This window comes from Notamacropus eugenii, chromosome 1 (assembly GCF_028372415.1).
Source record: "Notamacropus eugenii isolate mMacEug1 chromosome 1, mMacEug1.pri_v2, whole genome shotgun sequence".
NCBI lineage: Eukaryota > Metazoa > Chordata > Mammalia > Diprotodontia > Macropodidae > Notamacropus > Notamacropus eugenii.
In genome coordinates, this window is record NC_092872.1 from 340,803,816 (window position 1) to 340,830,559 (window position 26,744).

Sequence of the window (26,744 nt, forward strand, 5' to 3'; positions counted from 1 at the left end):
CATATTTTCTCTAATCTCTGTTTTGCTATCAACTTGAATAAATGGGTTTATTTGCTATGCATCTTCATTGTGGAACAGGCATTTGGTGGGAAGGGAGTCAAGCTTTGGATATATGGCTTGGAACCTTCCTTTCCTGTTAAGGAGTTGAGACCAGGAATGTAGCTTGAGCCTAAAAACCACTTCTCCTGGACTAATAATATCTAAAAGGAGCAGACAGATATAATTTTAGCCTAGTACCCTCTATCTCTGAGGAGAACAGAGTGAGCAACCTCTGGTCCCAAACTGCTTTCCTTCCTGGCAGGAATCCATCTTTCTTGGAGAAGGGTGGGAAGAGAAGATGCTAGAAATATCTATTTTTATCTCCCTGCAAGTCACATCTAGACTGACCTATGTGGGCACACGTACCCTACATGGGCAAAATCAAAACAGCAGGTGCTGAATTATTAGCCTCCACCAGTAAGGATAGAGTCTCATGCGATCACTCCTTTGAACCAAGGGCTATATGAACCAAAGGCAAATTTGACCGTACCATAACATGTGTGAAGGAGAATAATGAATAATGATGCTAGAAAAGAAGATTGAGGCCCTGGTGTAAATGACCTTAAGTGCCAGAGTTTATATCTGATCTTATATGTAAAGGAAACACACTGGAATTTACTGAGGCGAGTGCTTTAGAAAAATCATTTTGGCAGCTGTGTGAAAGGATAGCCTAAAGGTCTCAGGAATAATTTCAGCCAAAAGTATACCTGTCAAAAACCTATCAAGACACACATTACCCCCATCCCCTTGTATTGCTTGTTTTAAAAACACATACTGGAAACCTAAGGGTTAGAATTCTCTCATCCCTCTCTACTACTTTCTCACATACAGTTTGTCCAACCAGAGATTCAACTGAGTAGGCTGAGAGTAGAGTATTTCCAAAGTAGCTAGGCAATATAGTGGCTACAGTGTTGGGCTTGGAATTAGTAAAACCAGAGTCCAAAATCTGCCAAAATACTTAGTGGATGTGGTCCTAGGCAAGTCACATAAAATTTCACAGTCTGTTTCCTTATCAGGAAAATGGGGATAAAAGCATCTATTAGATAATAGCATCCTTGCACTATCCCCAGGGTTGTAGGAAAGAACAAATGAGGTAACACACATAAAGCGTTTTGTAATCCTTAAAGTGCTATATAATAAATGCTTCTTTTGTTTTTTAATTTTTCTACAGGGATCTCAATAGTCTTCCTGTAGAGCAGGCCTGCACAACCTACAGCCTGTGGCTACTGTGGCCTGCCACAGGATTTTGGGCAGCCCACGAAAAATGTAGAGGATATAAACCAGAGTAAAGATGTAACAAATACTTTGTCTATGCCCCAGTTAACCTGCCTGGTCACTGTTGCACCCATCATGTAACTTAGCGGGTGGGTTGTCACTGTTTGTCACGTGACTCACAGTGACCCTCCATCATCAGTCTGTCTCTAGTCTGAGAGAAGTGATTTCATGACAAATAAAAATCTCAAGTAACAAATATAATTAATTGACACTAATTGAAATTTCCTTTTCTCATATGGTTTATTTGCAAAATAGTTTAATCATCAGTTATACCTTTACTTGGAGAGTTAGCCGCTAAAAACCTACCTGCGGCCCAAGGAAGTTTTAGCCTATTTTAGTTTTAGCCCCTAGCTACCGCCAAGTTGTGCAGGTCTACTATAGAGAGCAACCTAACGTGAACTGGAAATCTCCATTTGCTGTTGGATCAATGTCCAAGAACTCTATTGGATTTAGTTCTTATTTCCAGTTTGAGAGATTTCATTGTCTAGATTGAAATAGGGCCATAGAACTGAGAGCAATACGAATAAAACAGTAGTAAAGTACTTGCTCTGCAGATTGTGCATTGGATTCCAGGGATATGACTGATTACTTAGGTCACATACCTACATTTCAAAAGATTATATTGAGCTCTTTTTGTTATTATTGCTCAGGATTCATCCACAGGAAGCAACATGACATGAACTGGTGTTCTCCACCAGCTATTGTTCCAAAGTCCTAGATGATCCAAAATTCTCTACTCTATCAGTTTCCTGATAGAACTATAATGCAGTTAGATATTTTGTTTTCTATTTGAAAGATTTCATTGACAAATTGAAATATAGATACCTTAACAATGAAATACAAAGCATAAAAAACCAAGCAAATTGTTGTGTAGGACATGCATTATATTCTAGATGTTTACTTGATTATTATATATCTAGACTCCTAAAGATATATTGTGTTCTCCTAAAGGGTTTCCAGGAGGTGGTTGTTTGCTGTTGTTGCTAAGTTGTGTCTGACTCTATGTTACCCCACGGAAAGTCCATAGAGTTTTCTTAGCAAAAATAGTAGAGTGATTTGTCAATTTCTTTTCCAGTGTGTCCCCATGTTGCAGATGAAGAACTGAGGCCAATAGGGATTAAATGATTTGCCCTGGGTCCCACTGCTAGTGTCTGAGCCTTAGACATTCCTTACTCCAGTGCCAGTGCTCTGTCTAGCTGCTCCCCATGAGGTTACCTATAGGCAGCAGTTTGTTATCATGTGAAACTCTTCACTAGCTATGGGATCAGTGTTCTGGAAGAATAGTAACTAATTTAATCATCTTGTGTCTTAGTTTAAAATTTTCATTGAATTCTTCTCTGATGTATCCAATGGCTCATAAAAACTTCCATTTCATATTGGATTGCTTTCTATAGGAGGATCCCTGAAAACCCTGCACAAAAATATAATTCTTAGGAACTGAAAGGTAGCTAGGAAATCTGGCACATTTCTTGAGTGCAATATGTGATCTAAAGACAAATCTTTTACTCTCATTTGATTGGTTTCATTTTTTATCATTAGCCTATCTATATTTCAGTGTAAAACAATGCCACCTCCCCCTCCCCAACCACATCAGGACTTATCTATTCCTTACTCTGCAAAGCCCTCAAAAAAATCTTCCACCCAACTCCCCAAATCTTCATGTGTGGACTTCAGACAAATTTCCCAGTGACTACAGGAATCTTAGGTGTGTCCTACAGAAACTGAGATTGAGATAGGTTGAGACAGTGTTAGCAGTAACTTTGGGGATCAAACCTACCGGCTGAGATTTCTGCAACCCTAGAGATCCTTCCCTCTTTTCCAGCCTGGTGGCTAGGTGCAACAAAGGCATATGCCATTCTATAGGATGGGAGGTGGATAGGAGGAACCTGTATGGAATGTATTTACTCCCCTTCCGTGTTAGAAGAGAATGGTTAGATAAGCACTTTTATGAAAAAACCATTGCTGATTGCAGCTTAGATGATCTTGCTGTTGTTTTCTTTGCTCCAGCAACAATGCAGAAAATTATATCAGAAAAACATTTTCCAGCTCAAGTTTATAACTTGACATCAGACCTAGCCCAGTATTTGCAAGACTCTCCTCATCTGACTTTCTGGGATCTAAGGGGACTGATTCACTTCTAACAATAAGCTATATTTTTCTTGGCAAAAAGTATTGTTTGTAGATGGAGAGGGGAAGGCAGGCAGGTGTGGCCTTTGGTCTTTAGAAAGGAAGCCAGAGTTAGGTAGGATAGGAACTACTAGGGCAGGAGTTGGTAGAAAAGGATATTAGAAAACGATGAAGTATACGTGTGTGGAGAGAGGGCAAAAGATAAGAAAGTCTAATCTGATCCTTGTCCAGGAAATAAAGCTTTTAAGAGATTGGCTCTGACAGCCATTCTACCTTTTCTTAAAAGTTTTAGAGCCATCTGGGCTTTAGATCAACACCTTACACCATCTTCAACAATACATTCTAAATGGATATATGACCTTAACAATAAGGAGTCTAGTATAAGAAAAATTAGAAGAAAAACCAGGTAGCACAACTCTCACAGCAATAGGTAGGAGATTTGGATAAGGGAAATGGTTGAATGGGAAAAATATCTGTATCAAATTTCTCTGATAAGGGTTTGGTATAATATGTATATAAATATATGTATATATACACATATACACACATGGCATATCAACACTTTATATACATATACACATAACACACATTCGTGTGTGTGTGTATAATACATATATATATATTCCTCAATAGACAAGTGGTCAAAGAATATGAACAAACAATTCTTAAATTAGTTTTCACAACCACAGGAAAAATGTTACAGAGCACTCACTAATAAGAGACATTGCAATTCTAAACAACCCTGGGGTTTTACTTTATACTCTATAAATGAGCAAAAATGGCAAAAGTCAATATTGAAGTTGTGGAATGATAGGCACACTAACACATAGCTGGTGGAGCTGTGAAATGGTACAATCATTTTGGAAAGTAATTTGGAATTATGCAAATAAAATGACAAAAACATTCACACTATTTGAACCAGAGATTACATTACTGGGCTTACATCCTAAGGAAGGAAGCCACTTATAAGAAGAAAGTCTCTCTTTACATATACTCCGAAGTATTTATAGCAGAACTTTTAGTGATAGCTAAGAACTAGAAATAAAAGATTCTCACAGTTGAGGATGGCTAAGGAAATTGTGGCACATGAATGTAATGGAATGTTACTGTGCTATAAGAAATATCATGTGTGAATAGAGAAGCATGGGAAGATCTATGTGAACTGATCCTGAAGGAAGCAGGCAAAGTCAAGAAAACAATATACTCAGTAACTGTAAAAATGTGAATGGAAAGAACTACAACACACCGAAAAATTCAAAGCAAATGTAACAATATCATAAAGATCAAGGAGGACTCAAATGAAGATATATGATACCTTCAACTCACCACTTCATGGAGGTGCGAGGTCCACAGGTGTAACACAGTGCATGTTTTTGGATTTTTTTTTTTATATCTCGGTCAGTTGTATTTTTTTCCTCTCTAAAAAATGCTATTTTTTATATGGGATGGCTCTCTGAGAATAGGAAGGGAACGAATACTTGGGGTAATCATGATATAAGAAACAGATGATATCAGTAAAAACTAATTTAAAAAGAGGGACTTGAATTAAAAAAGTTAGATGACAAGATAGTATTTCGTTTATATAGCACTTTACATGCTTTACACTATTTTGTTTGATCTTCACAACCACCCTGTAAAGTAGGTAAAGATCTTCATGTTACAGATGAGAAAACTGAGGCACAGAAAGGCTATCTAGGTAACAAGAGCCAGAGCTGAAACTTGCATCTATTTCTTCATACTCTAAATCTAGTGCCCTTACCTCTCCTCTGTCCAGCTACCTCTCTGGATGGATCATGCTGCTTTTTGAAAACTTCTAGATAAGTCTTGAAGTTGACTCCCCTCGCACAACCAGCTCTTTAAAAAAAGGGTAGCAGCAGCAACTTTCTAATCACTGGGAAGCCCTCAGGTAGGTTTTCTGAAGCTCATTCAACAATATAATAAATGTGTTATAAGAAGTATTAAGCACTTACCATGTGCAAAGACTAAAGTTAAGCTCAGAGAATTAAAGACAAAAGTGCAATAGTCTGTCTTCCAGCTTACATTCTACCAGGGAATACAACACAAATATAAACTCAAGAAAATTTGAGGACTGAAAATTAAAAATTAGGTGGGAGATGACATGAGCTGAGTCTTCAAGAAACTAAGAATTTTCAGAGGCAGAGGTGAGAAAGGAAGTGAATCCGAGGCATAAGGGATAGTCTATGTAAAGCCATGGAGGCAGGAGATGGAAATCCAAGTTCAAGAATTGAAACATATTAGCTGGAATGTAGTGTGTGAGGCAAGGGGCATGAGAGAAATCTGAAAAGATAGTCTGGAGTGACAATGCAAGATTTTAGGTGCCAAACTGGAGTTGTATTTTATCATAGAAGCAAAAGGGAGCCACGGAAGTTTTGAGAAGGCGAGAGGGACATGGTCGGATATTTTTGTCAGCTGTGTGGAATATGGACTGAAAGCCACCTACTGCAGTAGCCTAGGTAAGAGATGATTAAGACTTCAATAAGTGAGGTAAGGCCCTGTATGTAGAGAGAAGGGGACAGATGAAAGAACTGTAGAGGTAGAATCTGTTAAGATATGGTAACTGATTACATAGAGAAAGGGAAGAATTAAGGATGCTGTTGCCATTTGTGAATGAGTGATTAGAAAGATGGTGGTACCCTGATAGAAACAAGGAAGTTTGAGGGGAGTTGATAGTTCCATCTTGGCCAAATTGAGCTTGAGATGTCTCTTAGACACTGAGGTGGAGATGTCTAACAACCACTTGGTGATGGAGGAGAAATTAAGGATATGTAGTTTTGGAAGTCTCATGCATAGAAAGATAATTAAAACCAGGGGAGTTATTGAGATCACCAGAAGAGGTGTACGGAGAAAAGAGGGCTCAGAGTCAGTCTTGGGACCAGCCATGGTTAAATGCTAAGAGAAGAATTATCATGAAACCAAGGTGTGATAGCCAGGGAGGAAAACCAGAAGACAGCATTGTTTGGGACTCCAAAGGAAGAAAATATCTAGGAAGAGACAGTCTGAGTCAAGAACCAAACGCTGGAGAAGTCTAGGAAAAAAAAAGGCTATCACATTTAGTAATTAAGAAATCATTGGTAAATTCAGAGCAGTTTTGATTCATTTTCATACTTGACAGGTACATTCCCTCTTTCTCTCATAACATTTAGAGCTACAGAACGTTAGAACTGGAAGGAACCTTAGAATCCAATTCTCTTATGCAGACAGCAAGTTCCTTGGAAAGCAATTATTCCACCTCTTAGTTTCTCCATCTTCTCTTCTAGGCTACATGTCGTTTCACTGTTCACAATTAGACTTGTGGGGGACCTTTTCTTTTTTTTTTCTTTTTTCAATTAACATTTTTCCTCTCCCTCTTATTTTCCTCTACCACATTGAAAAAAACTTTTGTAACAAACATGCAGACAAGCAAAACTAATTCTAGCATTGTCCAAATCCAGAAAAACATGTCTCATTCCGCATCCTGAATTCATCACACCTGTCAGGGGATAGGTAGCATGTTTCATTACGCATCCTCTGCCCTTGTGGTTGGTTTTTGTCATAATCAGAGTTCTTAAGTCTTTTGAAGTTGTTGGTCTTTACAATGTTGTTACTGTACAAATTATTCTACTGGTTTTGCTTACTTTACTGCATAAGTTCACATAAGCTCTCCCAAGTTCCTCTGAAACCATACGCTTGACCATTTCTTATAATAGCATTCCATTACATTCATATACTGTAATTTATTAAGCCACTCCCCAATTGATGGGCACTTCCCCCTGGCTTTTGTTTTCAGCCAAAAAAGAACTGTTTCTGTGAAGCCTTTTTAACCTACATTTTGAATAAATACAATTTTGTTAAATAACTGATACATTAAAAACTTTCCTAACACGTTTGTCCAAAAAAAAAAAAAAACTACTTAATGATTCCCATACCTACCTTTAAAAAAGGACTTGTAAAAGAATTTCACAAACTTGTAGAATATACCTGAAAAGAAAATTTTTTCAGTTACCAACTAAAAATGTTTTGAGTAATGAACTTACCTAATTCCTTTCCTCAAAAGATAGAGGAAACTCAGATTTTTCCTCAAGTAAATTTTGTTTCTAATATCCTTGCTGTCTATCACATGCCTCTAGAACTGGGAGGCAAATGATTGTGAGCTCTTTCCCTCAAAACTACAGCAGGTTGGTTCTTTCTACAAGAGATTAAAAGTGGCTTCTCTTGCCAGTTTTCCACTTGATAAAAAAGAGGATGCCAACTTAGGGAAATTTCATTTGCTTTTAACAGCTTTCCAGTTATTGACGTTACTCCTCTAAATAAATATTAAATATAAATATTCCCCCACCTAAGCAAGGCTTCGTTGATATTACTGACTGCAATCCATGTATCCCAACCATAAGCTATCTCCATAGTGCTAGGAAGATGACAGTGCTACGAGACATTTCTAAGCTTAACAATTTGAGAAAAGACTGCTTATCCTGAAGAACAAATGTTACTACGTATTGCAGCAACGTGTAAGCACTGCTGGAACCAAGACACCTGGGGCTTAGGACCTGTCTCCAAATCACTGAGTCCAGAGCCCATTCTCTTAAATGTAAGAAGGGGATACATACACTAACAACCTCTCTCAGTTTTAAGTACTTGTCAAAACATTGAACTGCTGTAGAAATGGGATTTAACTTGCTGCTGACCCCACTCTTGTTAAAAGTAAAATTATCAGTGGTTAGGAAAATTATTCATATGGTCTTATACTCTTTACTATTCTTTATTTGGTTCACTGAATGCTCTTTCTCAAAAATTTGTTTGGCTCTACAATAGGGCTAAAATAAAACTGAATATTTACAGGGAAGAGGTTAGTATGGTTGATTGGAAAGAAAGTTTAATTGGGGAGTCTGGAGGCCTGGGGTTCCCTGCCCAATAACCACAGAATAATCATGGTCATTATTTTGTCATTGTCTCCTATGCATGCCAGTATTCTCACAGCTACTTCACAAGGAAACAGAGAGGTGAGCTGATATTAATGGAATCAAATGGATCAAGTGACTTAACTGGTCATCAGAGAGCATTACAGCTGGAAAGGACCTTCAAGATCATCGTGGTCAATCTCATTTTTCAGATGGGAGAAGTCAGGTAGAAATTCTCATCTCCCAACTTACTCCAGGGTGCTTTACACCAAAAGTACTCTGTTTTATGTCTGCTTCTTGCTAAGTTATCCTTCAGAGAGTACTTTAAGCCTGTTCTGGCCTCTAGAAAACAGGGCTTATTCTTTTTAAAGCCTACCTATATGGCAATATAGCATAATGGATCTAGAGCTGGTCTTGAACACGGAAGGTTCCAGTCCACCTCTTAACACATACTGTGTGACCCCAGGTAGGTCACTTAGTCTCTCAATATTTTAAGCAGCTATAACTAAGTTACAGAGAAAAGATGCTTACACCAGTAGAAGCAGTTTCCTTTGCTAGGCACTCCCTTCTAACATATATAATTCTTCCAAAACTTTTCTCCAGGAAGCCCTTAGCCTCTTCAAGCATATATGTTGAACATGGTTTTGCATACTTTTTCAACTCTCCAGCTTATAACCTTGTGGGCAGTCATATTTCCCTTTGGTCTATATCCTTAATCTAGTTAATATAATGCTACAAAAATATCCCATGAGCACTAAGATATGAAATATAAATAATGAAGGCTTATTTCATGAAAAAATGTATAAGCAAAAACAGAAGAGATAGCCTCAATTTGCTTTTGAGTGTATTCACAAGTGTCTCTGAAGTTTTCCCACAAAATAATTCTATTTAACAACAACAAAATTATAGAGCTCCATTTTTGAAGGTTTAGATTGAACAATTTAAACTTATAATTTTCCATCAATTCTGATATACTCTGGGTTTAAACTAGGAAAGGAAGATAGGTCATATGAGGATTAAACTCATCTGGAAAGATTATCCAATATCTTTTTTTTGATAATTCAACAGCATTCGTGAACATGTCAAAACGGACACAACCTCTCTACTATCACAAATTACTAGATGTTCAGTCGTTCAAATTACATGTATTCAGAAACTATACAAATATTTGGTAATTGTAAAAGCATTAGCCACTTAAACCAAAGCACCTCTAAATAAAGTTTCTTCCTGATGCTACTATCAGTATTTTCATCAGTGGACAGTTTCCAACAAGTACTTTGTAAAATTCAAAAATTTCCACTTTTAAATTATACCACATGGTTTCAGCAATACGAGAATTAATCCTTAAAGAGAAATGCCAGGAGTTATTTCTCCTATTACAATATTTTTATAAAATTCATTATGGGTGCCACATCATCTGTCTGGCTCATTATCTGTGACGGAGTTATTCTTTCCCTCTGAGGGTATGCCACTGAAATGATAAAGATACATGTACTCCTCAAGTAACTTGCATGGATCTGATGAAAAACACACTTAAATTACTTTCACAGGTTCTTGCTTTAGCAGCTTGTAAAGGCACAGACCTACCATAAACACCAGGGCACTAATTTTCAAATCCTATTTTTGGGAGATGGAAAGGAAATAAGAACTCTCAAGTTCATCATATGGAAAGCTGTTTCCCGTTTATTCTTATACATCTTAGCGTTAGCTTTCTGAAGCATTGTTGTTTTGTAAAGATCCTGCAAACTTCATGTGCAATTAGCTTCTGTACAATTTGGGGAATTTTTTTCTTCCCACGAGAGCAACTTAGAAGACCCTGAAGTATGTATGGTTTTGGGGGGAAAAAGAAATATAGACCTACATTAAAGGTTGGCATTAAATAATTTCTTTCCAAAACTTTGCCTTAATGAAACAAAAAATTTGGTTCTTGATTTATCATTCTACTACGAAGTAAATTCATAATTTATAAAAAAATTCATGCCAACATTTTCAATTTCCCACAAAAACCACTAATAAGTAGTAAGATCAAGAGTTTACTAAATCTCCTAGAGTAATTAGTGAAATGACCAAAAGAGGCAAGTGATCCTTCAATAATTAAGCATCATAATGAAACCAAATAGCTCTGTATAGTAATTACTCTATTAAGAATAATTAATATGCATATTCAGAACTGGGATATGAAACTACTATGGATATTCAGTCAAAGAGCACACATTTGATTTATATTTCCTGACAAACTATTGAGAGGATATTATTACTCCCCTGAAATTGGAGAGAGAAAACAAATATAAACGACTGGAGAGAGATACTTATGCATCAATCCCTCCTAGTCAGATAAGGAAATAAGTGACAAAGTCTCTTGCACTGAAGTTATGTATTTAACAGTTTTACATGTAATATTTATATATAAAAAACTTTTAAGTGCTTTTCTCCAATTTAAAAATCTAAAGAATTCAAAAATAAGGCATTCAATATTTGAAAAAAGTACAGATTTACAAAATGTGTATATTCTGTCATGAAAACTTCACACCAACATTATACACTTGGAAAAAAAATACAAACAGGATATATTACAAATTTATGTAGCAATAACTTAGTTCATACCATGCAATAAAAAGTACATTAATCAAGATACACAAGCTTTTAAAGGTTCTAAACTGAAGGGCTTTTTTTTCTTTTTTGCAGACACATTAGGTATGCAAATCCTTAAAACCTGTGGCACTTAAAATTTCTGGTAGCCTTTCTACTGAGAGGTAAATTATACACAACAATGATGATGAGGATGAACAGAGCAGTTGTCTATTATGAATCATTCCAGCTTTGTTCAACAATAGCTGAAACTCTTTTCTCATATTCTCGTTTGTTTTCCTGATAAAGCTGCGCTGCCTGGCTATTGGCAGGACTGTTGGGATTAGGTTCATCCAGCAGAGACTGAAATAGAGAAGAGAGGAAAAGTATACCTATTTAATACTTGAAATAGAGTATGTGACAATGATACAAAAACAACAGAAATCATTCAGGAGGAGTAATTACTGATATTAGTGCAAGCTTTAGCTACCAAGCTACTTGACTCTAATAATGATAGTGTCCTGAAATGGACTTAACTTCAAAAGCAAATAACTATCAACTATCTTATGAAATCGTATTTCAAAGACAATCAGAAAAGAGCAGCATTCTCCAGAAACTAAGAGACAGTAAGCTAATCTGGTTTTATAGCTCAGCAATGAGCATTTTAAAGGCTCAGTGGGAATGGTGATACTTTTCAAACATCTGGTGGTGAATCTTTTCAATTTCCTTTATATAAAAAATGTGCAGAATTGGTGAGGGAGTAAAGTAGGTAGAGAGAAAGCAATGCTGGAGATGTACGTGTGTGCGTGTGCATGTGCGTATGTGTATGTATGTGTGTACGCATTTAAGTAAAATTGGAGGAGCAGAAGTAGGGAGCTTCATAGAGTATATTAAAAACCAAAGAACCACCATGATGTGCACATTATCCTCCCCCTTCTACTACCTTCCTCCTCTCTGCCCCCAAATTAATTCTTATCACTCTATTTCACTGATGTTCAACTACTTATCTACCACTCTGCTTTGCTATCTAAATTTCACTTTGGGGTGGGGAGAGGGGGGACTATAGATTACCTATTAGGCAAACTTAATGTTGCTTTGCTCATAAACTATTATCTCAAGATTCTTACTTTTTTCCCTAGCGCCCCTTAAGGAAATAGAAGTCTATTTTCTCCTAATCAACAAGAATATCTTTTCTGGGATTCTTCATCAAGATTTCCTAACCATAAGAAATCCTGATTTACACTATTTCTAGCAAGAAAGACAAAGAGTTTACCTGAATTGATGTTAAAATAGAGGACACATCATACGTTGGACTCCAACGATTCTGGAGGATATCTAAACATATGCTACCATCGGCATAGACTGCAAATATAATATCGAAGTCAATAACAGTTTACCTTGTTATACTTTTAAGAATTCCCAGAAATCTTTCCCACACATAATAAAGCTTGGTGAAGCCCTCCTACAAAGATTTTCCAAAACTTCTTGGCTCCATGGGAAGATAACTCAAAAACCAAGGCCACTAGGAAGAAGTTATTCTAATTAGATGTCAACAGGAGAAGGTTTGACTAGATAACCTTTAAGACACCCCTCATCTCTAAGTCTATGATCCTATGAGCATTAAAACTATGTTAGTATTTCAAACTATGGAGATGGAGATAAAAAGATCATGGCAAAAAATAGCTAATGGTACTAAGAGTGCTCCTTTGTGAAATGTGACAATTCAAAGGGCTTAACTCCATTCTCTTCAGTATTTGCAATATCTAATAATGATAGTCACTTACCATTTGGATGAAACATCTTTGATAAGAACCTAACAGTGGGAGGTTTATTCGGATACTCTTCTGAGAATTCTATTACTAGTTTAAAGGTACCTAAGACAGAAGAAAACAATTAAGACACTTATGAGCAATCATCTGGCACCTTTTAACTATCACACAAACATAAATGCCCTATTGCAACTTCATACTTAAAAGGTGGTGTTATCTATTAGTACCCTTATAAACACATTAATATGCCTGTGAGATGATTCTGAGGTGGGAATAAGTTAGGATTTCAAACAGACTCATTTATCTATATTCCCCTTTATATTAAATTAGAGTAAGTGTTTTAGTCATAAGTTGTAAGAGGCAAAATAGTGGGAAAAGTGATGGATTTGAAGTCAGATAGCCTGGTACCTTTTTACTTGTGTGACCATGGGTAAGATCCTTAATTTTTATGGGCTTCCATTTCCTCATCTTTAAAATGAAGAGACTGGACTTAAGACTGATGATCTCTCTAACGCTCCTTCCAGCTCTAAGTCTATGACTCTAACTAAGGGGTGTATTTTTTTAGAAGGTAAATGATGGTAGAGGGGAACTGTTTAGCTGCCCTATCACCTCACTGAAAGTACTTAGTTAGAATGTTATCTATTAAGTATAGAAGTCACACATCAAATTACATAAGTAAAAGAAATATTCTGCATTTGTCTCTGGATTTCTTATAGAGGCAGCTTTGGTACAGTGGAGAAAGGGCCTGCCTTTGAGCCAGGAAGACCCAGGTTCAAGTGATGCCTCTGAAACACACTGATTGTGTACCCTGTGGCAAGTTCAGTTAGCCTTCCGGAGTTCTACAAATCTCTCTAAAACTAAACATTACAGAGAGTGGTAGTCAGCACTGGTAGAGTAAGTTTTGTATTTCTAGAAACTAGAACAATGCTTTGTACAAAATAAGCAACTCTGAAATGCTGAAGTAAACTCAACTTCACAAAATTTAAAGTCATTTTTTTAATGACAAAAAATACTACCCAAATAACCACACCTAAATGGAATATATTCCACAACATCAAAATCAACAAACTTTTAGTCCAGCTTTCATTGTTGAGGTCTCATGGACAAGCTTCAAGCTTCTTTCCTTACCTCTACTACTCAAAATATACACATACACACAGAAGATAAATACTTCTCATCTATTTCTCAGGCCTATTCAAAAGTCAGATGAAATTGGGTTTAATCTACTCTGACATTAGAGGCTCTTATTTAGAAAAGATTTTAGAAAGTCTTTACTAGGTTAAAATACTGAGAATTATACCATATTTTAGCAGCATCACATTTCCTTGTCTGTTTACAATTTGGGATTTTTCTAGCATGCATAAGTCACATGCAAAAATAAAATACTTCAAATATGCATCCATTAGGGTTAGCAATTTAAACAGTATGAAGAAAATAAGTTTTATAAAGACAGGTATTTGAGATCCATGACTGCTCACAGCAGATAAAATACTACCTGTCTTATACACATTTTTGATTGAGAAATAGTATGACTTGGATGAAGTAAAGAAGAACTGGGTTCAAATTCTGCTCTTGATCCATAGTTGCTGTGTGACCACTGGCAACAGTCTCTTAACCCCCTCACCAAATCCAGGCAACTCAGTAAGATTGTTACAAACAGTTTCTTCCACAAGCAGAGTTAACGGGACTGATGAAATCACACATCTAGACCAAAACACTGTATTTAAAAATTCTGATCGATGAATGTTAGAAATTTGATCATTTTAAATAGTTCAATTTAAGAAAGATATCATTTTTAGGGCAATTCCAAGAATTGGCTTCTAAAAAAAAAATCAATTCAACGAGTTCAATGAAATAATAGAACACATGTGCAAAAGAGAATGCAAAATGCTTACTACCACTTAGCAATGGGGTAGTCTAGTGGTGTTGTGAACTATTCTACATGAAACTATTGCCAGCAAAGTTTAAAAACAACTCCTGCTGAACACCATGCCAATATAGTCACAGCAGCCTAAAAGCATGACCAACCTCCTGGTGTTTACCTCGTGGACATCTCTAGTATGTTACAAACCATCTAAATATAAACTCTTCTCAACATGGTTCCTGTCTCTAAGTTTACTGTCCAATATCCAATTGCCCTAGCAATAAACTAGAGCACTGAAGTTTATTCAAGCTCCAGAAGAGAAAGTCCTTTGTGAGCTGTCAATTCCCAATAGCCTGCAATTTTTTATCTACTTTCAAACTGGCTTGCAACAGCAGGGAAAAGTTTTAAGCAAAAGGTATTAATATGCAAACTCGCTACTTAAAAGCATCCTCTTCATGTAGGACATAGCAAAGAAAAGTCTCCAGGAGCACTTACCATCCTCAAAGGGTGTGCCTTCTGGCCTGAAAAATTAAAAACAGAAATCCAATTAATATATGCTCTTCAATACACTTGTAAAACACTTAAATTCAAGACAATTCAAAATGACCCTAAGCTGATTTATCCTGGTTTCCAGAAGATTTAATATCTTCCAGCATTAGTGCAACTAGCTGGAGAAGTGGGCCTACAGTCTCTTCTTCCAGGGTTTAAATCTGGCCTCAGATACTTAATAGTTGTGTGACCCTGGGCAAGTTGCTTCACCTGTTTGCCTCAGTTTCCTCCCCTGTAAAATCAGCTGAAGAAGGAAATGGTAAACCACTTCAGCATCTGGCAAGAAAACCCTAAATGGGATCACTAAAAGTTAGACACAACCAAAGAATAACAGCAAAGCATTAGTTCTGTGAGAAATGAGGCTAAGCTCAACGTGGATGTTATCACAGGTAAGAATTCTACCAACTACCTTTCTTCTCTTGCCCTGAATATTCTCCCCTCTTCTCATTCCAATTTAACCTTTCCCGAGAGTTAAGTTTAAATACATACGTGCAGAGTACATTAAGGATTTTAATACAAATAATTACTGTGGCAGGTTAAATGTAAGGGTATCCATTTTTCACTCTAAAATTATTCCCATTTATCAAAAACAATCAGACTTAAAAATGTGCTCTGGAGCAAAGGGAGAACTTTTTGGGGATCCTATTTTTAAAAGTTATTAAAAATTAAATCTTTTTCAAAAAAGATCAAAAAGATCACTTCACAGTAATTGGAATTTAAAGCTTCTGGTGTTTACAACCACAACAAAACCCTGGGAAGAAAAGAAATGGAATAAAGAAAGAATGAAAACACAAGAAAATATGAAATGCATAAAAGAATTTTAAATGTAAATGGAAAAAAATCAAGTTTACAATTTAACATGTAGTTATTGAGGTCAGGAACCCATTTCCCACTTTTATATATATAGGCCCACAGAGTATTTGCATTTACTATATTGCCCTGTTAAGTGATACTTTTCCTCCCACAGTAAGGCTGAAATGCATTCCGGGTTGTACATATACCCAGACTGGCTTGACACAGGAAACTATCAATTTTTTCTTTACCATTCTACTTAATGGATAATTTTAACTGGTATGCTCTTGCAAACAAATAAAAGCATGATTAAATTTATGCAAAAGACCAAAAGCACAAGTGAAATAGTTCTTATAATCCTACTACAAAAATTGTGGTAGAAATTTCTTAACTTCCAGTTCTTGACTTGGAGGATTCATGTCATTACTTTCAACTCCTTTTCATGAGAACTTAACTTTTAATAGTCCAAAAGATCCATGATTTCACCCATGTAGGTTATTTCCTCAACAGATACAGATTACAACTTTTCCATATCGTACTAATTTTTATGGTTTAAGAAAAAAATCACGTGGTGACCAACATTCTGATGACTGATTCCTCTGTTCTTAGCTAGGTCCTGGCACCACAAAAAGAAGCTTTTTCAGTTTGATAGGACCTGTTTTAACTTGCATTTCACTAGTGTAGCTTTTTAGAGCTAAAGATGAACTCCCTGTATACAATGTGGTTTTACATAGAATACTTGCAAAATATTTTACTTAATGCTCAAAGGATGATGAGGCCTATCATTTGTTATCACCTGCTACTTACCCAAATATAACTGCATTCCACTGCATGATGTTGTTTTCAGATGGCGCGCCGCTGACACCCACAGGTGGGTCTTCTTGCAATCTAAGAAATAAAGCAACACAAGCAAAAAAGTTGACCATCAAACCCAATGAGAAGGCCCACCAAAACACACAGGATCATTGTTCCATAGTCTTCTGGAAACTAATCAATCTATGTTACTTTAAACTAGATGTATCTCCATGTCTTTGCTGAAAGAACAAGAGCTTTTTTTCAATCCCTGAACAAAAAAATCTAGAGGTGCCTAAATCTTGCTGCCTTTAAAAAGTTATAGAACTCCAGGTTCTCTAGAATTTTACAGGATTTAGGATCAATGCCTTTTCCCTAGATTACATAAGATGGTGTTCTTAAGAACTTACCACATAGCATTAACTGAACAGCCCAACTGCCAAGGTAATTCTGATCATAGTATTTGGGGCTAGAAGGGGCTGGCTTTAGAACTCATTTATGGTGAGGAAACTGTGGCCCAGAGAGTTTAAAAATTTGCCCAAGATCACAGAAAGCTAGAAGTAAAGCAGATATTCAAATCCAGGTCCTGACTCCAAATCCAGTACTCTTTCCTATCATTCATTTTTATATCCCTGCACAAGCTATACGACAACATATATTTTCATCTTGACCCTTGCTACTTTGCAACATGGAGGAAAGAATGTAATTACAATTACAAATGGCACCACTATGCTTACTAGAGGTAGCTAGGTAGCACAATGGATAGAGCACTGGGCCTGGAGCCTAGAAGACTTGTGTTCAATATTCAGTCTCAGATACTTACTAGCTGTGTGACCGTGGGCAAGTCATTTAATCTCTGGTCTGTCTCTGTTTCCTTAAATGGGGATAAAATGCTAACATTTACTTCCCAGGGTTGTTTTGAGGATCAAATATTTGAAAAATGCTTAGCAGAATGCCTGGCACAAGTATATAGAAATGTTATTTATTATTAGTAATAAATAATGATAATTATTAATAATTAATATTAATAATATAGCAATCTACTAATAAATAAACATCTTATTTTTATTCTGTTTATTTCAGGAAAAGAAAACACCAGTTTACTTGGGATCTTAATGGAAATTAAGGTCACCTAGTCCTGAGGTGTCAAATGTACTGCTGCCTACAACACCCTCTAGCTGGATTCAGATTAAAATGTAATTGAGAATTATTTAACAAATTAAAAATTAAAGACAACAATACATTTTAAAATTAAGTCAATATGTACCGGCCCAGGGAACTTTCCATATCTATGGATTAGTGAGTCTCCCCTCAATTTGAGTTGGACATCACTGATTCACAGATGAGGAAGCTGAAGCTCAGAAAGGTTGGATGACTAATTATGATCACACACAGGTAAGCAGAAACTTCTTTCCATTACACCCTAAGTGTTGTGTTTAGTTAAGCTATAATGATGATGGGAAAGCATACAGGAATAACTTCCAAAACCATGTAGGGCTCTTTTTTTTGTCTTTTACCTTTCTTCAAGTTCCAGATTCAACAATTATAAAAGTCATATCTTAAAAAGGCACTGACAAAACCCCAGGAGTCTGGAAAGTGAATGTGTTGGGACTAGACTAACAACCAGACCTTCCTCTGGGTCAAGTTCACTCAGCATTGGGCTGCTCCCCGATTATGAGCTCTTGTGGTTTACTGGCTGCCAGTCTCCTAAATTTAATTAGGCAGGAACCAAACAGAGGTTGCAAGTACAAGAAAGCCTAGATTAGAAGAAAAGGTAACAATGCTTTTTCTGAGTATAGTATCACTAAATGATACATTACCTTTTAAAATTTTATCTCACAGCTCTCACAACTGAAAAGGCTATTTTGTACATAATGGTGCAGGATGGAGTTGTAAATAGTAAATAGTAGTCTCTTACACTAGTAATGACTTTGTGAGCACTATGATTCTAAACAAAACAGCTACACAAAAATGGCAACAAATGGAATGAACAAGGCTTTATGGACAAATCGGTTCATATACATCTATATCATTTAATCCCCCTAACACTAATGGGCACTACAAATTAATGTACCTACCATTATTCTACAATTAGACAAGAAACTGAGGCTCAAACAAATTAAGTGCTTCTTCCAGGGTCAAGCAGCTAATTAATTAGGTGGTTAGAGTCTAGTAAAGAGTTTCTAAATAGCCAGCGTTTAAAGGGTAGATTCAACTGCTCAGCAAGGTGTGGCTTTTAAGAAGAGTAAGGTTCCTGAAGAAGCAAGTCAAAGTTCAGAATAATGAAGCTACCCCAGGATACAACGCTGGTGAACAACAGCGCCCAATGGACAACAAGGACAGTGCAACTACAGGAAGCTGAAGTTTTCATATGCAAGTAGTGCATATTTATTTCCCTTTTATAATTGACACTTTCCAATTCACTACCCGCCCCCCCTTATGGATAAACATCATAGCCTCTTAAGCAAGTTCAGTAGACAATCAGCAAGCTAAGTGGCAGGATTGATATATCTTCCATAATGGCCACAACTTCTTGCTAATTAACTCCAGCAAGCTCCTAAAGGTACAATTTTTTTTTGGCATCTAGAAATGTAGTACATAAAAAGTTTTGTTGCCAGAATTAAGCTGTATCCAAAGCAAAATTTTTAAAAATGCTCAGTACCTGGAACCCAAGTTGGAAACCTATTACTTAAGGTAATTGTCAAAAAAAACTAACCAATGAAATATCTGAACCATAAAATGTTTTAAAGATGTTAAAAAAAATCCAAAAGCTGAGTACATTATACAGGTGACTCTTCTAATTTTTCTGCAAAGTTCATCAAGTGTGTTACCTTCCAATAAGAGAACAAAGACAAATAGGATATGGAGTTAACAACCACCTACTTTGCCCCTTATTCAGGTAACCCTCTTTTAAAAGCTTCAATGCAGGGCTATAAAGCTATAAAGTTTTACTTGTAAAATATCGTTGCAAATTGTACAATGCTTTGCACGTAAGTATTTATCTTCATACTAAAAAAATTTTTAGTAGCATTTAAGCAGAATCATTCCATTTTCCCCTAGGGAAAAGGCACCCAGAACAGCTCAGTCTGAAGAAGAGACAGAACTGGTTCATACTTAAGGAAAAAAATCTCTCAAGCACTTCACCTGAGAACTTAAAAGGGTGTGGTGAAAGCACTCTAATTTTTAAGTAACTAATAAAATAACTTTGTGACAAACAACGCAGGTTTCTCCAGATCAAAGAAGTCATCTCAAAACACTTCTCTTTTAAGCAAAAAGAAAAAAATGTTGAGGAAAAGATAAGGCTCAAGTAAGACATTTCCTCACTACTTATATTCCTATGTATCTTCCAAGTGTTTGCAAAGGTCAGTAAATGACTTGGAAAAAAATCTACTTTGTCAAAAATCCCATCCTTATCAACAGATAAAAATCCTAAAATAAAATCTAAATGTACTACAGGGGACCCAGGTGCTTGTCACCTTCAGTACTGGCAGGAAAGGCATTTCTTCTAACCTTAAAAGTTACTAGTTCAAAGATTTATCCAACATTTCTCCACGTAACTAAATGGAATATCTGGAGAGAATGAGCTGATCCCCGACAGACCCCTAACTAGCTCTTCCAAGGACTGGTACCAGAGGTTTGGGCTGGCTCAGCACCCAGCAAGGTTGTTTTTGTTTTTGCCCTTTTTTCCCGAGGGGGGCGACGAAGAGGAGGAAGAGGAGGAAGAGAGGAAGAGGATTAGACTCCAGCTTCCACCAACTTCTCCACCCTCACGGAAGGGACAGGGGTAGCTCTGGCCCAGCCCCAACACGGGAGAAGGGATGTGGGATTCAATTAGAAAAACACAGAATTAAGATTCCGGTTGGGGGAAGGGGAGCCTCCTCCAGAGAAAAGGACACCCCGCTAGGGCATACAAAAAGAATAGAACCTGAGGAAGGAGGTGGGGGGGAAAGAAGAGACATAACCCCTCCCGTACAAACCTGGGGGTGTCACCCGACATTCGCCTCATTAAAATAACAAATGAAACCCAGGCAGGCAAAGAAGTCAGCTCCTTCCCCTTCCCCCTCCCCCCGGCTCCAAACCTGGGGGTGTCCGATCACCTTCCTCTATTACAAAAACAAACGAGGCTCGGACAGGCCCTCCTCCGTTCCCCAAACCCGGGGGTGTCGGACGCCCCCTTCTACGGATGGGGATGGAGAAGTGGGCGACGCTGGAGGCCTGTGCAGTCCCCTGCCCCCACCCTCAGCTCCGTTTTCACCTAGGAAAGGGAAGGAAAAAATGGGAATTCCCTAGGCCTGGAACCGAAGGACGAGAGAGTGCAGCGAGCTCCGGTGAGGAGCCGCCTCAAACCCGGCCCGACCCCCAGCCCCAACCCGGGATCTAAGACAGGCCAGGCCGCGTCGGAGCTAAAAGGAAGGTGCCCTGCGGCCTGGCCGCGCCGGGATTGGTCTCCAGTCTCCTCTTCTGCCCAAAGGCTTCGGGGAAGAGAGGAAGACAGCGAGAAAATAGGACAGGGACATCTGCTGGGGGCAGTTACCGCTTGAAGTCCCGCATGAGCCTCCTCCTGGCCGGGGTCGACATGATCCCCCCGCTCCCCCGCGGTCTGTGTGAGAGAAAAGAGTCCCGAGTTCCCCACCCCCCACCCCCCCGGCCGTAGCACTCAGGAGCACCGCCACCGCCAAAGCTTCACAAACAACCCGCAATGACTTCTTCCTCCGCTGCACAAAAGATCCCTCCGCCCTCCGCCTGTACCACTATGGCGACTTTGTAGGAGGGGGAGGAAAGGGAGGAGTCTGAACGAATTCTGCATCCTTCGTCAGAAAAATATAGAGTCTTTGACTGTATCACTATTTTTCAATGCAATATTCCTTATATTGGCCTCATTTCCTTTGCATAGTAAGTAACAGAAGCCGTATCACGAGCAATTCTGTACTAGTTCCCCCTTGATACAATCTTAGACTCGTCCGAGTGGGGAGGAGTCGGAGATGCTGGAGAGGGTGATGCAGCTAGCTCCTGAGATTTCGGGCTAGAGGAAGGACGATGACGTCAGATCACGTGATACTCGGTGATGCTGTCAACAATTCAGATGGGGGTGGGGAGGGAACTAGACCACGTGGCCCTGTGACGCAGGCCGAACTGTTTCAGAGAAGGTACTGGAACCGTGAAGTTGCGAGGAGAGTGGTCAGTTCCGCAGTGATGGAAGAACCTTCTCTTCGGGAACAGAGCTGCCTCGTCCCCCACCGGGAGCCGCGGCTGTTGTCCTGCCGCCGGTCAGGAGGTAGCAGACGCACTGCTCGGTCGGAATGAAGGCTTGCCCTTCTCTTTGCCTTCAAGACCTGGGGACTTGGTCGTCGCGGGCACTCCCTCTCCGGGCGCACGTCGCTGCCCTCTTGTTCTTGAGAGTTCCTGGGGCGGAACAAGTCCCTGCCTAGCGGCCCCCTGCTGATCGAGACTCCAAATTTAACTAGGTTGGTTAGTTTTCAGAAGGTGGACACGGACCCGCCCTGAGCCAGGGGCTTCTTTAAAATCTTTAATGTAGTGTCAATATAATTTAAGGCTTAGCCCTCCCCTCCCCCCAAAAAAGAAAAACCAGGCCAGAATAAAAATATTCTCAGGCTGTTGAAAAGTGATTTCGGTGTATCCCCCTGTAGGGCGGTAGTAGAGAGGAAGAGCTTTTGTACGCCCTTCCAACAAAGAAGAATAAAATGTCCCAGTGTGCGTGGACATCTTCTGTTCTGCGCTGAGGTCATTCTGGAGCTGGAAACCCCAGGGAGGTGCGTGCGTGGGGGGGTGTGTGTGTGGTGTGTGCGTGTGTGTGTTTTCAAATTATCTTAGAATTTCAGGCATAATGTCTTTTTTTCTTGAATGAGCACTATTTCATTCGAGGATTTGTATCACAATTCGTGGATTTTGTCTATAAGAAAGCCTTGATTCTGCTTTGAAAAAAAAAAAGTCGGAAGATAGAAGGTTGGCATTTGATATAATATTGTGTTTTGTGTCTTGTGTTTTTCATTTGTTCAAGAACTGTTTGTTAATAAGTACTGTGTGCAAGGCACATGCTAGGTGCTAGGAGAGATGCAAAGCTAACTAAGATCCCTGTGAGATACAAAGATAATTACGGTATAATCCGCGTCCCAGTGGAATTCTCCATCTATCAGGAGCCTGGAAATGATAAAGGATATAAACAGAGTCTATCTTATTAATAGATTTTTATAATAGACTTTTTGAAAGACACTTAGTAAATAAAGGTAGGATCCAGTTTTCACTGGCTTGTCCCCCCCAAGGTTAGAAAGCTCTCTTCTAGTCTCCTTCCATTAGCTTCACAGGCTTTCCTGAAGTCTTAGCTAAAGTCCTACCTTCTGCAAGAAGCCTTCCTGGTGCTTCTTAATCTTAATGTCTTCACTCAGCTGACCTCCAATTTATCCTGTCTATATTTTGTTTGTATGTAGTTACTTACATGTTTCCCCATTTAGACTGTGAACTCCTTAGGAGTAGAGGGGATTGTTTTTTTTGTTTTTGCCTTCCTTTGTATCCCCAGTGCTTAGCACGTAGGTTGTGTTTAATAAATTCTAGTTGACTGAGTACTGAATACAAAATAATTTCAAGGTGGAAAGAGTGCTATTAGAAAAGGCCTTATGTATGAGATGGCACCTGAGCTGTACTTTGAAGGAAATTCAGTCTCTGAGACGGAGATATAGAGGAAGTGCCCTTTAGAAACAGGATGACCAGCTGTGCAAAGGGATGGAGATAAAAGTTGGAGTATTTGCTTCAGTTACTAGTAGATCGGTTTGATTGGATTGGAGATGGTAAGGGGAATAAGATGAAAGAAAACTAGAAATGTAAGTGGGAACCATATTGCAGAGGGCTGCAAATGCCAAACTAATGATTTTGCATTTTATCCTGGAGACAAAGATGCATTTAAGATTCTTGAGTAGGGGGTTGACAAGAGATGAGTTTTAGGAATGTGAATTTGGCAGCTGCATTGAGAATGGATTAAAAAAGGGAGAGACTGAAAGTATTGGGATACAATTAGGGAAACTATTATAAACAAAACAAAAGGTGATAAGGGCTTGAACTAGGGAAGAGGCTGTATGAGTCAAGCAGAGAGGATGGATATGAGTGAGGTGAGGAAATGGGAATAACAAGACTTAGCAACTCATTGGATATGGGGATTAAGGGAGAAGAAAGAGTCCAGACCATGAACCTGAGTGACTGGAAGAATGGTCATACTATTAGTAGAAACAGGGATACTGAGGCATTGTGTTATAGTTAAAAGAGTGCTGGGTTTGGAATCAGATAAGGGTGCAAATCTTGGATTTGGACAAGACACTAACCTCTCTGTGCCTTATTTTCCATGCTTGCAAAAAAGAATAGTTTGACTTAAGATGGCCTTTAAATCAAATCTATAATCTATGAACCAGAGAAGGGTTTGGAGGGAGGGGGGAATAATGACTTATATTTTAGACACGTTGAGTTTGAGATGCATCCAGATGGAGATGGCTAGCAGGCAACTGGTGATATGGGACCAAAGTGCAAGACAAGAGAGATTAGGGATTCAAAAGATGTGAAGGTAGGCTTTGATAGTACTGCCTGATAATTGATGGAATATAAGGTGAGGAAGAGAGAAGAATTAAAGATAAGCCTAAGGTTATGAATATAGAACACTCAATAAATAGTGGTGCAACAGACAGAAATAGTGAAGTTTTAGATATACTGATCTTGAAATGCTGGCAGAATTTCAAAGTAGAGATACCCCAAAGGTGGCTGGAGATGTGACTAGAGCTCAAGAGAGGGCAGGACTAGAAAATCAGATATATTTGAGTCACTGGGTTCTCTGTAGGAGATTTACTGAAAGACAAAGGCAAGAACTGCACAGAATGAGAAGATGTGGAGGAATGGATTCCTCCAAGAGAGCACCTTTACTAATAAGACCACAGATCCTTCAAAGCGTCAAAGACTTGTCCTATTTTTTGTCCCCTTTGCCAATCTGATGGGTATGAGGTAGAATCTCAGAGTTGTTTTGTCTTTCCCTAATTATTAGTGATTTAAAGTATTTTTTAAGTATGGCTATTGATAGCTTTGATTCCTCCTCTGAAAACTGCTTGTTCATATACCTTGACTCCGTTAGTTGAAGAATGACTCTTTTTCTTATAAATTTGAATCAGTTGCCTGTATATCTTAGAAATGGGAATTTTATCACAAAATATTGCTGCAAAGGTTTTTTCCCCCCCATTTACTTCCTTCTTTTCACATTTTAATTCCATTGGTTTTGTTTGTGCAAAACTTTGTAATTTTATGCAATCAAAATTGCTGTGGTTTTTTTTTTATCTATTTCATCATGAACTCCTCTTATTTCCTGACAGGAAATTTTTTCCTTGTTTATCTATTTTACTTACGACATCACCCTTTACGTCTAAGTTATATATCCATTTGGAGTTTATCTTGGTAGACATAGGACACCAGTCTATACCTAGTATTTGCCAGACTGATTTCTATTTTTCCTAACACTTTTTGTAAAATTGTGACTTCTTACGCCAGTCAGTGGAATCTTTGGATTTATCAGGCACTGGGTTATTGTGCTTATTTGCTTTTGTATATTGTTTATGTAATCTGTCCCACTGATCAACCTTTTTATTTTTTAGCCAGTACAAAATTGTCTGGATGATTATTGCTTTGTAGTGTGGTTTGAGATCTGGTGCTGCTAGGCCCTCTTTTTCCTCTTTTTTTTTTTTCCCTATCAATTCACTTGAGATTCTAGGGGTGGGGAACCTGAGGCCCTGAGGCCACATGTGGCCTTCTGGGTTCTTAGGTGGGGCATTTTGACTGAGTTCCAGTTTTAAGAACAAATCTTTTTATTAAGGGAATTTGTTCTGTGAAGTTTGGATTCAGTCAAAGAGCTGAACTTTTATTTCTCCAGATGAACTTTATTATTTTTTCTAGTTCTATAACATAACCCTTTGATAGTTTAATTGCTATAGTACTGAATTAGTAAATTAATTAAGGTAGCATTGTTATTTTGATTATATCGGTTCAGCCTACCCATAAGCAAATACTATTTCCCAAATTATTTACACCTGTCTTTATTTGTATAAAGAGTGTTTTGTAGTTATGTTCATATATTTGATGCATATGTCTTTTCAGGTAGACTGTTTTATATCTTCTGTAATTATTTTAAATGAAATTTTATAGCTCTTTCTGCTGAATATTGTTGGTAATGTAAAATAATGCTAATGATTTATGTGGGCCTATTTTATACCCTGCAACTTTTCTAAAGTTGTTAATTGTTTCAGTTAGTTTTTAGTTGAATTGCTAGTGTTCTTTAAGTAAACCCTCATATCATCTGCAGATGATCACTTTGTTTTCTCTTTGTCTGTGCTTATTCTCTCCATTTCTTTTTCTTGCCATTGCTATAGCTAACAATACTAGTATATATTGAAGAATAATGGTGTTAATCAAGGCGGCTAGGTGTCATAGTGGATAGAGCTCTTGACTTGTAGTCAGAACGACCTAAGATCAAAACCCATCTCAGACTACTACGTACAAGCTGTGTGACCCCAGACAAGTCATTTAATACCTGTTTGTGTTTGTTTCTTCATCTATAAAATGAGGATAATAATGACACCTGTCTGTCACCGTTGTGTGAGGATCAAGTGAGATAATATTTGGAGAGTATTTTTCAAACCTTAAGAAATTATATAAATTTTGGACAATAATAATATTGACGCCTTTGCTTTATCCTGATCTTAGTGGAAAAGCCTCTTAGTTATCCCCATTCTAAATAATGTAGCTCTTGATTATAGAAAGATACATTTATCTTAAGTAAGTATCTATCTATTCTTATGTTTTCTAGGGGTTTTTTTTAAAGCAGGAATGGGTATTAAATCTTCTCAAAAGTTTTTTCTGCATATTGATATAATCTTTTTGTGATTCGTTTTATTAATATGATCAAATATGTTTAATATTTTTCCTAATAGTGAGCTCTAGTAATTGGTCACGTTTCCATTCAACTCAATTCAATAGACATTAAGTGCCTAATATGTACAAGGTATTGTGGACACAACAGTTTTTAAAAAATGC

The 26,744-nt window shown here is 37.8% G+C and overlaps 1 protein-coding gene across 1 annotated transcript; it reads right to left on the minus strand.

The window, feature by feature from the left end:
• Nucleotides 1-9,992: 9,992 nt before the first annotated feature.
• Nucleotides 9,993-21,403, minus strand: UBE2B (ubiquitin conjugating enzyme E2 B). Its single transcript, XM_072629939.1, has 6 exons — nucleotides 21,205-21,403; nucleotides 16,686-16,766; nucleotides 15,033-15,058; nucleotides 12,689-12,778; nucleotides 12,178-12,266; nucleotides 9,993-11,267 (listed from the first exon to the last, which is right to left on the minus strand). Exons 1-6 carry the CDS (start codon nucleotides 21,246-21,248, stop codon nucleotides 11,139-11,141), a joined length of 459 nt encoding a protein of 152 aa, XP_072486040.1. The 5' UTR covers nucleotides 21,249-21,403; the 3' UTR covers nucleotides 9,993-11,138.
• Between the last annotated feature and the right edge of the window lie 5,341 nt (nucleotides 21,404-26,744).

Bases quoted from the DNA above. Each gene is read 5' to 3' on its own strand.
- UBE2B (XM_072629939.1), bottom strand. From the start codon at position 21,248: ATGTCGACCCCGGCCAGGAGGAGGCTCATGCGGGACTTCAAGCG. The intron at 12,267-12,688 runs GTAAGTGACTAT...TTATATTTGCAG, and splicing joins AAAGATGTTTCATCCAAATG to TCTATGCCGATGGTAGCATA. The intron at 11,268-12,177 runs GTAAACTCTTTG...TCTCTATTTCAG, and splicing joins CTATTTTAACATCAATTCAG to TCTCTGCTGGATGAACCTAA.